Consider the following 15506-nt stretch of genomic DNA (forward strand, 5'->3'; position numbering starts at 1 on the left):
GCGCCAGTTTGTGTGTGTTTACGTACAGCTCGTACGTGCCACATATGGAGGTGTGTATACCTTCTGATTAAATGATCATATTGTCTTTGTATAGTTTGTGAGGGGGTGTATCGAAGCAAGACTCCTAGACAAAAATTGAATACCACTACGTATGTTTAGGGATGGCAACGGGGCCCCATACCCGCCAAAACCCGTGGGGATTTCATCTATTAGGGGGTGGGGATGGGCGAAAAACATCCCCATGGGGATATTTACCAAACTAATTTATTCTCCATAGGGTATAACAGGGATGGGGACGATATCCTATTCCCCAGACCCAATACCCATCGGGGACCCGGTTAGTAACCGTGACACTGCGGTCAATGTTAAAATATTCACAAATAAACTCGCGAAAAAAAAGCTCTGCAAAAAAACCTTAAACCTATCTCACACCCTCAGCTCAGCTGCCACTCACGGTGGACGCGGTCCGGGCCGGTCCGGTCCCTGACCGAGCCTCCCTTTGGACCGGCAGAAACTGGCCCGGACCGGACCGGACCGAGCGTACATGCGGTCCTGTTTCCTAGGACCGGACCGGCTGCGCCTCAGCTCGGTGCGGACCGAAGGGACCGACTGGACCGAGTACATTTTGTGCAAGGGAGTGCGCTGGGAGCCTTTTTAGAACTCTCTTGATAACAAATTTGAACGTATAGATCATTAGGTTGCAAAAGAGGTTCAAATGGACCAAAAATAAGCAAGTTTTGGAAGAAAAACAACACAGGAAGGTGTCGAACTGAAGAAGACTGAGCAAATACCAACTGAAGAAAGTTCAGAGAGACTGAACAATTACCAACTGAAGCAAATTCAGAGAGAAGGAACAAAGACAAACTATCGGCGAGGACATGCAGGACTTCAGGTGCACGTGCAGCAGCTCCGTCCCCGCGTCCTCCAGCTTCGTGCTCGACGGCGGCTAACAGGCGAGGAGGTGGTTGAAGACGGGCAGGTGGAGACGGCGACGGTCGACGACGGCGAGCAGGTGCAGCCGTGCAGACGTGACGCTCCCTCCTTGGCTCCTCCACTCCTCCTTTCATCGCGTACAGGTGCAGACGAGGAGGTGGTGGTCGACAATGGCAACGGCGGCGGCGCTCCCTCCCTTCTGCAGCCAGGAGGAAAGGGGATCGGGGAATTGGGGGAGAGGGGGCCTTTGCCCTAGTGCGTCGTCGTATCGGCCCTAGCGACTAATGCTGGGCCTTGAGCCATCGGTCCGCTCGGTCGGCCCGGTTAAAGACCGGACCGGACCGAAGTTTTTTCGGTCTGATTTTCGCGGCCCGGACCGAACAATTTCTGTAGCGGGCCTGGATCGTACGGTTCGGTCCGTAACGGGCCACGAGCGGGCCTAAAAGCTTGCTCGTGTCGTCCACCCTGAGCTGCCACCATGCCCAAGAAGTCAATACGACCTAGATAGGCATTAGCAGGACAAGGACAACACCATGTATTTATGTTGATCATAGGGTGTCATATTATGTATATGAGTATTTGTTTATGGGGATGGGGACCCTAATGGGTCCCGTTCCCCAGTGGGCATGGGTATGAGGAAATTTTATCCCCAGTCATCTAAACGGGGATGGGGATGGGATGATAGGGAATAGATGGGATGAGGATGTTGTAGGTATCCCCATAGGGGATTGTCCCCATTGCCATCCCTACGTACGTTGAATAGACGATGTTGGTGGGATGGTATTTTGATGTTGGTGGGATGGTATTTTTGAAATTTCATTATAATCATTCATGCACAAATAACAATGATTCATCCCCCGCAAAAAAAAAACAATGATTCAAAGAAAAGTCCCACTCAGGTGATATTTTACTTTACATAATATTTAGAGTGATTATTAAACTATCTTTTTTTTTATCGCAAAAAAAACTATCTTTTTTTGGGGTTAAAACTATATTTCTATAATTCCATATTTTCAGTAACTACGGCCGCGTTCAATAATGTATAGACGATTACATAGCATTTTGCGAGGGCCAACTTGCTAGTTTTTTTTTTCTGTTGAAGAAACACAAGTTGTAGTTTTTTTAGAGCGCTCTCTGCCCTATATATGTGCTTGCCCCTTGATACAATCATACGCATCGTCTTTATATCACGCTCATAAGCATTCCCTGTTCTTCTGCTTGTTTGGATCACGCTCGGTCATTGCGCTAGCTACAGGTTTCGCAGGAATGGCCGAGACCAACGGTAACGGCTCCCCGAGTAGTGTGACTACGCCACTGATGCTCCACGGGCGCGTGGCGATCGTGACAGGCGGTGCTGGCTGCATCGGCTCGGTCGTGTCGAAGCACCTCGCATCCCTAGGCGCGCGCGTGGCGATCGGCTACGTCGGGGACCCGAAGCCGGCGAAGGAGCTCGTGGGCGGCATCAACGCCGCGCACGGCGGCGGTCGGGCCATCGCAGTGAAGGCCGACGTGTCGGACGCAGCGCAGGTCCGGGCGCTGTTCGACGCGGCGGCGGCGGCGTTCGGCGGGAAGCTCCATGTCTTGGTGACAATGGCAGCGGTGCTGGACTGCTCGAACCCGATGCTGGCGGATATGAGCGAGGCGTCCTACGACGCCACGTTCGGCATCAACGCGCGGGGCACTTTCCTGTGCTGCCGGGAGGCGGCGAACCGGCTGGCGCGCGACGGGCGTGGCCGCATCGTCACGTTCTCGTCGTCGGCGGTCGGGTCACTGCGGCCCGGGTTCACGGCGTACGCTGCCAGCAAGGCGGCGGTGGAGGCGATGACGAGGATCCTGGCGCGGGAGCTGCGCGGCACGGGGATCACCGCCAACGCGGTGGCGCCGGGGCCCACGGCCTCGCCCTTGTTCTACAACGGCAAGACGCCTGAGGAGGCTGAACGGTACATCGCCGAGGCGCCACTGGGGCGTATCGGGTTGCCGGGGGACATCGCACCGCTCGTGGGCTTCCTCGCCAGCGACGCCGGCGGATGGGTCAACGCCCAGGTCCTGCGCTGCAACGGGGGCTCCATCTAGCCTCCGGACTGGAATAATGCGCACGAACGTAGTGCTACATTTTTTTTTTGACAGAGGGATTGGCCCGTTGCAATCAGTCATTGATTTTTTCTTGGACATCACTAGGCATCAGACTATAGACAATCTGCATCTGTCAGACTAGTGGAAGGCCGTCCGATGAGGTGCATCCAGGTCGTCCGATCCTAATCAGGGCCACGCAAGATTTGTTGACTTATTTGTTAATTGATTGCTTCCTTCATAACTGCTCCTTCAATCCTCGCTAATCTCTCTATTATGGTAACTCCGAATATACAGCATGCACATGCACCGCTAGAATTAAGTTTGTTTTCAACTATTGCATCGCATAATTGCTTCCAGCGTCTCAACAATATGCTTCGATTACAACCAAATTTATTCAATCTAATAGTAGAAATTGTGTTTGAGCTAACAGAAATTTGTGCCGATTATGATAGATATTTATTTCCTACTAAACAGAGTTTGTTTCTGTCGACTAAAAAATTGGCTTCCATTGCAAGTTAATTTTGCTTCTCTTGGTGACAGTTACATTTATTTTTGCTAAGACATAAATTGTACGTTTTTAACAAACAAAAGTTTGCTACCAGAGAGAAAGGAATTTGCTTCCATGCAACAAAAGCTTAATACAAATACAAAAAATTACATAAGAAAAATTGTTACAAGATCCACCCATAAGATGGCTGGGAAGCAAGGGTATATTTTCAAATGAAAAAATTACATACGAAAAACGGTTACAAGGCCCATGCATAAGATGCCTGGAAAGCAAGGGTATGAGTTCAGCAGTGCAATTGGGAACGCAAACATGAAATGTTGCCGAATAAATATTGATGCCACTATGACGGAAGCAAGGGACATTGTAGCCATCTAATAGCGCAACATGGCAGTATCCTGGTAGTGGTAGGTTGCAGAAGCTCGAACTCACGCACTACGTCAGCAAGCGCATCCTTAGGGAGGGCTTCGGTCGTTATCCGCCAAAGTCTCCACCACGTCCTCCGCCGCCATTCTATGGGGAGGTCCGTGCAAGGCTTTTGAGAAACCAATGGTGCATGGTTGACATCATGTGGCACAAAACATGCAGCTGAAGCTTCTCTGAGAATACCAGAGAATGTTTGAATTATCAAAACATGGCAGTGGAAGCACGAAATAATGAAATAAGCATGGCTTACACGAAGCAACAATTTGGTCTATCAGAACATACATGATAGGTAGTGGAAGCATGGAAAATTGAGAAGAAATACAGCATTTCTATAGAAACATATGTGATACGTAAAAGTGGAAACCATAGCTTACACGGAGCAGCGATTTGATTGATCCAAACATACATAATAAGCAATGGAGGCATATAAAATTGAGATGAAGAGAGAACTTAATACTGTAGGAAACATATGCGACACAAAAGTAGGAACTATGACTTTACAGGAAGGAACGAGTTGGTCTGTCACAGCATACACTTTGTTGTGTTTTGATCAAAATGGTGCTGAAACCAAAAAGAACAATAGAAACACACAAAAAACACGGACTATGGAAGCAAACTACCTACACCAAAGAAACATGCAAAATATAATATGGTGCATGGCATATTACAATAGTGATAACAATAAGAAAATAAGCAGGAAGTATGGAAGCATTCTAACAAAACAAAAGCAGCATCAGAAGTATAATTTGGAAGCCCCATCAGTACGAAGCAGGCAAAGAATTAAGTGAAGCCTGCGCAACATATATGTGATGAAACTAGGAAGAATGGGAGAGCACTGTTCAAACTAGAATACCTTGGAAATATAGAACAACAAGGGCACAAAGGTAGTCACACGGTTGTACTTATGCAACTTAGTGCTACCAACCATGAAGCACAATGCCAATGTTTAGGTTAATTACAATGATGTTGACTGATGGGAACAGTAGAAATATAACAAACTATATCGACCAAAGAAACATATGGGAGCATGACATATTGCAATGATGAAAATAATGGCAAGATAAAAAAATTTAAATGAAGAAGGTAGAATGGAAACAATATATCTGAAACTGGGTAAGCACATGAAGTACAATTTAGAAGTGTAGTAGGTATAGAGCATGAAAAAAAAGTGATATCTCAATATGGATCATCTAAATTGGAAGTATAAAATATTGAAAATAAAAAACAACTAAGATTTGCACCATCTTGGGGATGAATGTTTCTGTCACCTACATTCTAAATTCACAAAATTTGGTTGAACTATGGAAGGTAATCAATTAGACAGAAGAGGTATATGTAGTCTAATTTGGAAGCATGAAAATAGTGCTATGTCAACATATCTATGGAAGCAAATCAATTAGACAGAAGAAATATGGTCAATTCAGTCAACGATCCATTCTATGAGACCCCCTGGAGCTAAGAATTTGCTAATATTAAGAAGATTACCCCATTTTTTGCAAATGAGGTATTTCCTTCTCGGTGGGAGACCCTTGACAATATCATGTAACCGACCAGCTGAATATCGACTCTGTAGCATGATCGACTCCTTTTTAGTCATTGTTGAGTGTCAGCTGAGAACACATGGAATACGGATTGTTAGCATTTCCATAAAAAAATTGTTTCGTAAGGAATGAAGTGATAGATTTGCTCTGTTGTGGAATTAGTTGTATGGAAGCAATACACTAGAAAATAACAGTATATATATGTTGACTGATGACACGAAGGATGACAGAAGCATGAAAATATGGACACTACAAATACGGTGCATGGTATTTTAATAAGCTTGGTCCCAGGATGGGGATGCATCTGTTAGTATTTTTGGCATGTAAGCATTTTTCTGGGAAAACAGTATCCAAAAGGGGACAATTACGAAGGAATTTTGTGTGATGGAATCATGGAATTTAGGGTGCATTTCGTGCAATTTAGGGTGCATTTTTACTCTTTGATGGAAGCATGGAAATTCAAACGGGGTAAACCTAACAAATTTAGCGCCAATATGGGGGGCACGTTTACTTGGATGCTGTGTTTACAGGAAGCATTGTAGGATGCATTGAAAAGGAAGTGTCGCAACAATTCTAAAATAGATTCGAAGCATCGACGAGAATTGAAACAACTTAATAATCGAAACAATACTAGGCCGGCAATGAACAAAAATAACAATTTTCATCCATCTGAAGGATGCATTACACATCGAAATCTGTTGCAAAAATTACAAAATCCCCAAAATGTGGGGCACTCCATGAAGTGCACATACCTTTGATTCAGGGGTGGGGAGCTTCAAAATAGGGCCGCAATTTACAAATCCAATGGCCAATACTCCGGCCGGCCGATCCAAATCGATGGGGATGCAGCCGATTCAGTAGATGGGATAGCCTAGCGACTGAGAAAACTCCGCAGAATCTGACAGGGTAGTGTCGGTGGAGTGGACTGTGTGGTAGCCATGCTGATCGGCGGGGAGGCTCGAGTGGGAACAATGGGGCAGGAGGCTGGGTGCTGCGGTCCACCGATGTGAGGCGGATGGAGCGGGCTGGTGAGGTGGAGCTGCGAGGTCGCGGCGGTGACCGGGGTGGTCGCGGAGCGGAGAGGTGTCGCGGTGAGACGGCGGCGGAGCAGGGGATCTAGTGAGCGAGCTGGCGGCGAGGCGACTCAGGTGGGAAGCAGAGCTCTGGCATGGCCGGCGATTATAATGCTATATCGAGAGATTTGGGGAGATGATTGCGAGCGGGGGTATGCACAGATCGGGGCTTTCCTTATTTCTTTTTTTAACGCGACGAAATCTGGAGCATCTCCTTCACAACGAATCGACGGACGTGGATTGGTCTGGCGCTGGCGTCGCTTCAGACTATAGATCAGAAGTGTTTACCCTTTTTCTTTTTACCGAAACACCTCGCATTCCAAATTTATGATGGACCAACATTATCGGCGCTCACAGGGGTTACATCCAGCGGGAGATCTGGAGGCCAGAAAATGATTTTATTACTTGAAAGTGTTGCATCTTTGTTTAAACGTTCTCATCCTCCGAGCTCATTTACATCCTTGAAAAAGCAACTTTAGCAAAGTCATCGGATCAAATCGGATCGATTGGCATAATAATTGTTCGTGATTTTGATCGAAAAGGTCATTTTAGCAGAGTCGGGCCATCTAACCTCGAATCGCCATAATTTATGAAGCTTGTGGAACGAGAGCAAAGTTTTAACTTTACTTTCCTCACATCACAACCGTATTTTGAAGTTGTGCGGCCTCCCAGGCACCACGGCGAGGAACCACCCGCCATCAATGTCATTCTCGCCCCCTTGGATCCTTGTGGCGGTCCGTTGGATGGCCACCACACGACATCGTCTCCTGGGTTGTGCGTGAGCAGGTGGGGAGGTGCATCGTGAGCAGCGGGGAGGCGTGCGAGCTCGACTGCGTTTTTCACCTGGAAGCGTGCCCCTTGATGGTTGCCCACTGCTTGCGGTCTTTTCAACTACCCTCTTAATGGTGATCACGGTGACATATAAAAAGGCCGTTACGACCTCCCATCTCTCTCTCTCTCCCTCTCTCTCTCTCTAACACGCCTCCATTCCACCTATTCCTCTCCAAAACATGTTTCGAAAAAGCCAGTGGATCCCCTAGCTAGACCCATTCTTGGAGCAGCTGGAAGTGGGCCTTGCCGAGCTTGCGAGGGATGAAAGGAAAATGGAGCGGGGGATATTGGACCGTGTGGCCGCCTCTGCCTCGCCGCGGACGCATGGCCGGCCTGGGACGGGAGTGCTCCAAGGCCATCTTCCTGGTCAACGAGGCCGGTACATCGCCAACTATCTATTTTTCAAAATACTTTTGCTGTTGTTTGTCTTCTAATTTGCATAACTTGAATGAAACTATCCCAAATTAGCGATGTTTTCAGCAGAACTACCTTGTGGTTATTTTTGCACAAAAATAAAGTGCTCGACATGAGACGGCGATTTTTGAAGAATTATTTCAGAATATTTAAGGATTCATGGAGCGAAGATGGACTGGAGGGGGGCCACCAGAGCGTGGTACGACCCAGTGGCGCCCCCTAGGGCGCACCATGTGGGCATTTGGGCTCACCAGTTACAGCCTTGCGGTTATTCCACTGGCAAAAATTCACATATATACCAGAAAAAACCTAGAAAAATCAAGGAAGCTTTTCGCGATACGGAGAAACCACCACCACCTCCTGTTCTTCCTCTAAAGATCTGATCTGTAGTCTGTTTCTGGCTCCGGAGATAGAAATTCATCATCATCGTCATCACCAACCCTTCACCAACAACAATACTATGATGCTTCTATTTATGTGTGAGTAATTCCCTTGTAGACACATGGCGCTGGGTGAGATTTGGATGAGATTTCTTATGTAATCGATGTCATATTTGATAGGGCTTGATGCCTAGTATCCACTATTTTCTGAGATTGTTGTTGCTATGACCTTGCAATGCTTAATGCTTGTCACTAGGGCCCGGGTGTCATGATTCCATATATGAACTCTCTATGTTTTCATGGATAAATTTGTGTTCTTGATCATGTAGGCAAGTTGTATGCACCTTTATCATTTTGAATCCTAGACCCCAAATTGACAATAATTCAGATATCAATAGGGTTAACATTACCTGGAGGATTACATGTGTTTACTATGTGTTAATGCTTTGTTTCAGGTCTCTATTAAAAGGAGCGCATTATTTACCCTTAGTTTTCATTAGGACAAAATATGTTGTGCAAATTCTTATCGCAAGCACATAGAACTATATATGAAATGCATGCCTAATATGATTCGTGAATTGGAGCTAGTCTGTTGTTGATCTAGGTTATGACCTTTGCACACTAAATATCATATGAACAAACACATCGCTTGCTCCATGCCTACACTTTCTGCTACTGTTGCTTTCGTTACAATTACTATCGCTGCATTTTGTTATTACTCTACAATCATGTTACTGTTGCTACCACTTTGTTACTATTGCTATCATATTACTGTGGTACTAATAAATTGCAGCAAGTAAGTTACCTATTTAGTGTGGTTGAATTGGCAACTCGACTGTTAAGATTTGAAAATATTCTTTGGTCACCCTTGTGTTGAATCAATAAATTTGGATATACATCCCTTGAAAACTGTAGTGATCCCCTATACTTAGGGGTCATCAGCGGCCTGCAATGTCATTGTCGCCGCTGAGGCTTGGCCGCCCTGGGACATGGCCATCGAGGCGGTTCTTGCGGGCATCGACGCTCACATTTCGTCATCCCCATTTGACCCGACCCTGATCACGATGCCTAGGGCCATGGCGATGGTGGTTGTGGCCGCAAGTAGCCTGCACAGACAAATCTTGTTGCCACAACTATTAGCTAATTAGTTTGTAGTTTAACTATGTATTAGGTGTTGTATCAATGTAAGCTGCACTATGACTAATTTTTCGCGCAAATTATTACGAAAGGAGTCAAATTTAGTGAAATATGTTTGAATTTCTAATTATCAAAAAATAATCTTTGTTATTAATGACAAACATGACCTACTTTGTCTCGGTAACCTCAATATCTATATGGTGTTGCCCCATATCCGATATAAAGGCTGCCTGACAACTTTGCTAGAGTTGCTCTTAGGCTAGTCATAGTGGAGAGTAACTTAGGGGTTGTTTGGTTTGTGACTAATTTTGTCAAATGTTGCCACACCTAAAGTTAGGCAAGTTTGACTAACTTAGGTGAGTGTTTGGTTCAAGCCACACCTTACGCAAGCCACACTTGAACCCCACATGGCATACACACAAAAAATGTGGCAAGATTCACTTAGGCTTGCCAACTTGTGGCTTTTATTTTGATGAACTAATCTTAGACAAGCTTGGCAAAAATATGTGATAAAGTGTGGCAATGCTAGGCCTAGAACCGAACAACCCCTTAATTAGACTAGTAACATGCATATGTTACTAGTCTATGTTACTATCTTGATAGTGGGTAGTGTCTATATGTGGTACTAACATAGATGCCTTCATTTATTAGTTTTGTAGACTCATTTTGCATTGGGAAGCTCTATGTGATGGTAACATATTATGTTACTCTATTTGCCTCTCTCATCATTAATTACTTGCCGCCACATTATTTTTGTAGATTCATTTTGTATTGGCAAGCGCTATATGATGATAACATATAATGTTATAATATTACCAACCTTATACAACCCGGTGACCCATATAACCAGACCTTACAATAAGCATTAATGTCACCTTCCTTAGCTAGGATATGAGTGACACCGTTAGCGGAACGTGGCACTAGGCGACCCTGAACTTTTCTCTAGTTTTGGAGCACACCTTTAACATCTTCCACCAAAGATCCATATTGGCATATCTATTCTCTTTGCAAAGTAATTCTGTGCGGTACCGGTACCTTTTTTCGAGCAAAGTACAGACGCAAATGCTCATATAAACGCGTATATACTCATCCTTATGAACGCACACACACACCTTATTTCTATAAGCACTTCCGAAAGATTGAGCCTGTATATCATCTTGAAATTTACGAAGTCATCGTAGGCGGCTCGTCGTCGACGGGAACTTCTCCTCCCGCTGAATGCGCATCATCGGAAATCCTGAAATAAATACAGAAATAAATGTGAACAACAGAATTTAAACCCTGGTGGGTTGGGATATCACAGTTCATCTAATCATCCAACCACAGGTTGGTTCACGTGCAGTACCGATACCTGTTGGTAAATCTGGCAGTGCACACGAGTTTAAAGGATCGTACTAATTTATGGCCACGATCATGTATATTCCTTGTATTTATTTGTCAGTTGGCCGTATTACAATCTAGTCAAACCATCATCTGATCCTACCATGAGCCCCTCCACACATCTTTCTCTCTCTATCTCTCCTCTACATGCCCGCATGGCAGAAAATGTCCGATCCCCTCTCTCCCCTCCTACACAATAAATCCAGTCTTTTATTCTAACATGGGAAAGTTAAATCATGCATATCTTTTAAATTTTTTTTAAAACTTATTTAATACTTGAACTCCTAGCGCCGAGCCCTTTAGAACAAGATCAATCTTAGATACATGCCAAACACATTTAAATTTCAAAATTACTCATTCCATATGTGCAACAGTTTCCCCTAGAAAGATGTGAAACCAACCTATTTTACTAGAAACCTATTTAACCCAAATATAAAGTTGAACCGTCAACTTGTCACACTGATTATTTAGAATTGATTCATAGTTTACTTCAAAAGAGTGAAATATGTTGTTATAAAATCTTTTTTGAAATGAGTGTAATATGTTATTATGACATCTTTTGTGAAATAAGTAAAAAGTGAAATGTAGGTTCGAATTGTGAAATAGTAACAATAGATGTGTAATTGTAATGTATCATTGTGATTATTTTGAATTTTGTAACAATTTATTTCAAAAAACTTAAAAGATTTTTTAAAAATGTGCAATTGAAATAGATGTGTTTTTTTGTGAAAAACCCGACTGAATGTGGAATGAAGGTTCTAAATTGTGAAATAGTAACCACAGAAAGTGAAATTATAATATATCAATGTGAAAATAAATAATTGAAAATGTGAAACATTTAATTTCAAGAGGGTGAGATATGTTATTTGAAAAATATTGAATTGAAATAGATGTATTTTTGTGAAACAAGCTGGAAACTGAAATGTAGGTTCTGAATTGTGAAATGCTTACTACAGAAAGTGAAATGTAATGTATCATTGTGAAACCGGTTATTTTTGAATGTGTAATAATTTATTCATTAGAGTGAAAGATTATTTAAAAATATGTTATTGAAATAGATGTGCTTTTTGTGAAAAAACCTGCAGAGTGTGAAATGTAGGTTCTGAATTATGTAATAGTAACCACATAAAGTGAAATTATAATGTATTAATGAGAAGCTGATTATTTGAAATGTTTAAGAATTTCTATAAGGAGAGTGAGATATGTTATTTAAAATATGTGCAATTAAAACATATGTTACTTTTGTGAGAAAGCCAGTGGAAATTGAAATGTAGGCTTTGTACTATAAAATAGTAAACACAGAAAGTCAAATTATAATAGAAATGTGAAACAGTTTAATTCAAAAAAGGGTGAAATATGTTATTTAAAACAAGTGTAATTGAAATAGATGTTCTTTAGAACAAGCCAGTGAAAAGTGAAATTTCCATTTTGAATTGTCAAATAATAACCACGTAAAGTGTAATTGTAATGTATCATTGTGAATTGATTATTCTGTTATGTGAAATATCTGTTTGAATTTAATTATGGTTGAAAAAAATCCAAGATTGATCTCATTTTAAAGGTTTTGACGCAAAGAGTTCAAATATTAAAAAATTAAAATAAATATATAGTTTATAAGATATGGATGTATTAAATTAGCTTGCTGCATAGGGCAAGTGTTCTCGGCGGTAGAACCAGCCTCCAGAATCTTTGCCCCATCCTTCGCATGATTTCTAGCAAGAGCACACCTGTCCAGACCAGTCAAGTAACCAACTGATCAACTCTCACGTTGAAAATTTACTACCTCGGCCCTGTTCCCCTTCGTATTTTGCATCAAATTCGATCATACATTCAACTAGAAAAATAATAAAGCGTGTCATAAAAAAAACATGGTTAAATTTGTATTTGAAAATAGTTTTTAATAATATTATTTTTGCTATGTATAATTTATATTTTGTTACTTAATCCTCGTCAAAATATGACACTTAAAATGAGGGACTAAGAGCATCTCTAGGAGACCCCTTAAACTCGCGAACTGCAAAATTGGGAATACGGGTTGGAAAAAGTGTATTTTAAGGGTTCATTTTAGCTGCGGCCGAACAGATACTGTAAAACAAACTGTAAAACTGGAATAAAGAGCTCCTTCCTCCAGTCCGGCCGCTGCCGCCTCTTTCCCCAGCCGGCCGCGCCGGCCACGCCGGTTGTGTCCAACCCTGTTGGTCGCGCCCCATCGCCCGCAGGCCATGCCGCGTTGCTCGTCGGCCGTGCCCCGTCGCCCGTCAGCAGCTTCCCGCCCCTGTCGTCCGCACCCCATCACCGCGCCAGCCTCGCCGGCCATGCCCCGTCGCCTCCGTCGTCCGCGCCCAGCCTTGCCGGCCATGCCCCGCCGCCTCCGTCGTCCGCGTCTTGCTCTATTGCCAGCCGAGTCGTGCCCCCTTTGCCTGCCGCACCGGGAGGCTACCGGCGGCCAGGCTGAGGTCATGGGAGGCCACGGCTATGTCGAGCTCGTCCAATTCAAATAGGCGGCGATCGATTGCGGCGCCTAGCGGCCTTTTCCGGTGAGCGGTGACGAATTCCGGTGAGTTTAGGGCTGATTCCGGCAAACTCCGCGGCGGCTTGTTCGCTCCGACGAGGTCTGACCGATATACGGGCCCCCCTAGATTCGGCCTTCCAACCTCCAAAGATAAGGGTTTCGGGGGTGCATTTGCGTGGCCCTTAAAAAATTTACGGGTTGGACCACTTTTACGGTTTCTGTTCTAGACAGTTTTTTCGCCCAAAACTGTAAAACGCAAAAAATTTACGGGTTTGACCACTTATGCGGGGTCTGCTGGAGATGCTCTAATAAACCAGGCTAGAGTTAGGGCATATTCAACGTCGATTCTCAAATAGTCCGCATACGTGTGGCCCACATTGTTCGGAACATGGAAGTCATCCAACAACGCGGTCCGGACGTACTTTCTCCCGCAAAGAGAAGACAAACGTGAGGGATTTGTGGGCATCCGGACACCCCCCAAGCCCGCTTTTGAACACATTGTCCCACCCAAGCCCCCACCCGCCCTTTGCGCGATTTCCATCTCACGTCGCGCGCCGCAATCATGCCGGCCCAGAGCATGCAGCGGTCGGCATTGATGCCGCAAATTGACCGGACGGGAAGGCGGCGTAGACGGATGCGATCTCTCGGGCGTCGCCGATTCGATGCAGACTGTCGGGGATCTGGTATGACATATGCCAAGGGATGTCTTATCATGGTGGGAGCTAGTAAGACATCGCCGGTGCCTGGAAACGAGATAAGGCGTAAACATGTACGCTGGCGCATCTTACCCAGGTTTGGGGCTCTCCTAGGAGATAACACCCCTAGTCCTGCTCTGCGGGGTCTCCGCATGATGACTAGATCAATAAGAAGCTACAAGCTTGCTCCTCGAGCTGTTTGGCTAGAGAAGGAAGAAGGGCTATGCTAGCTCTACTCCTCTCTCTATATGTGTGTGTTCTCTAAGAAGCTGAACCATTTGCATGGGTGCCCTGGGGGGTTTATATAGGCCTACCCCTAGGGGTATAATGGTAATTCGGTCGGTTGTATGCCCGGGCCGTCAATGTCTCTGGTCGCCGGCTTCTCCGCCGGCTACTGGGGCCCGCCGTCTGGTGGGTCCCGCCGGCTGCTCATCAATGTAGCCCTGCCTCTAATGACGAGGGCTTGGTCGGGGAGAGCATGGCTACAGTACTGCCACCTAGCGTGCGCTCACTGTAGCCACACCCCATCTTATCTGGTTAATGGCGCACAAACTCCAAGGAAAGGGGAGGGCCGGTGGCTGGGAGTCGGGCTCCCCCTATGCTGACTGGTCAGGTCTTGCCGCCTTCTGGCATCTCACGAACAAGTAGGGCCCGCCGCCTGCCGGCCGTACCGATAGCCCGTCGTGGGAGCATGGGTTCCTCTGCCATGGATGATGTCATGGGCAGCGTGGCAACAGTGCTGCACCGGGCTAGGGATGGCCACCCGGTACGCTACACTGTGGTCACGTTCCTTCCTGGATTCGGGGGTGACAGGCTGCACTGTAGCCACGCATCGTCTCATTGTTGTTATGTGGGTGCAAACTTTGAGGGCGTGAGGGTGGGGTGCCTGCTAGCAGTCGGCCGCTCTGGTGGCCGCCTGCTAGGAGTCGCCCTGCATTAGGGTCTCTCCTTGGGCCTCGCCGCCTTCTAGTAGCCGACCACAGGAAGGCGGTCCCTCGTCTTTGATGCTTGAGGGGCGCAGCCAACCCCCATGTCTTGAAATATCATGGGGAGCGCATAGGGCTACCCATGGTCATTTACTCCGACAGTAGTCCCCGAAGCTGGTGGGGCGTCGCGGCTGAAAAGGCGAGAAGCCTCAGCAGCTTCCTACTCCGAGGAGCCGACAGCTAGGAGTTGGGCGCGATCAAGCATGCCGCCTGGTGATTTCGAAATGCAGAGATGGGAGCCAGGTGGCACGTTCGTCGGGCGCCAGGCCAGCCGCCCGCTGACCACGCGCCACGCGGCGCCAGCCTGCTGGACCAGCCTGCCAGCCCAAGCGCGTGACGGGACATCGTCGCAGGCTGGGGCCCACCACTACTAGGCCTCGGCACGCGCGCGGATCGGCTGTGGCCGAGGCGGACGGTTGGGATTCCGGGACGCAGTTAATGTGTGCCGTTACTACGCGGTAAACGCGGGGTCGTGGGGTCGTGGGCGTAGTTAATCCCACGATTCCCATGTTTCGCCCCCTCAGCTCCGTCGCCAGGGGCTATAAGTAGGGGGAGGAGGGAAGTGGCAGACGCACACGCGCCCTCCTCTCCCTTCTCCATTTCCCTCTTCCTCTCTCTGC

General features: G+C 46.1%; 1 protein-coding gene and 1 long non-coding RNA gene across 2 annotated transcripts; one reads left to right on the forward strand and one right to left on the reverse strand.

Annotated features, from left to right (window-relative positions):
• Positions 1–2137: 2137 nt before the first annotated feature.
• LOC119281995 (NADPH-dependent aldehyde reductase-like protein, chloroplastic) lies at positions 2138–3222 on the forward strand. Its single transcript, XM_037562375.1, has one exon. The coding sequence runs from the start codon at positions 2200–2202 to the stop codon at positions 3004–3006; it is 807 nt and encodes a 268-aa protein (XP_037418272.1). The 5' UTR covers positions 2138–2199; the 3' UTR covers positions 3007–3222.
• Positions 3223–3665: 443 nt separating this feature from the next.
• On the reverse strand, positions 3666–6689 carry LOC119278178. The gene is made up of 3 exons (XR_005137655.1): positions 6231–6689; positions 5423–5547; positions 3666–4110 (listed from the first exon to the last, which is right to left on the reverse strand). It is a non-coding gene; the product is annotated as an uncharacterized LOC119278178 (long non-coding RNA).
• Positions 6690–15506: the final 8817 nt, after the last annotated feature.

The sequence above is a fragment of the Triticum dicoccoides genome, chromosome 3B, assembly GCF_002162155.2.
Source record: "Triticum dicoccoides isolate Atlit2015 ecotype Zavitan chromosome 3B, WEW_v2.0, whole genome shotgun sequence".
Lineage (NCBI taxonomy): Eukaryota > Viridiplantae > Streptophyta > Magnoliopsida > Poales > Poaceae > Triticum > Triticum dicoccoides.

Bases quoted from the DNA above. Each gene is read 5' to 3' on its own strand.
- LOC119281995 (XM_037562375.1), top strand. From the start codon at position 2,200: ATGGCCGAGACCAACGGTAACGGCTCCCCGAGTAGTGTGACTACGCCA.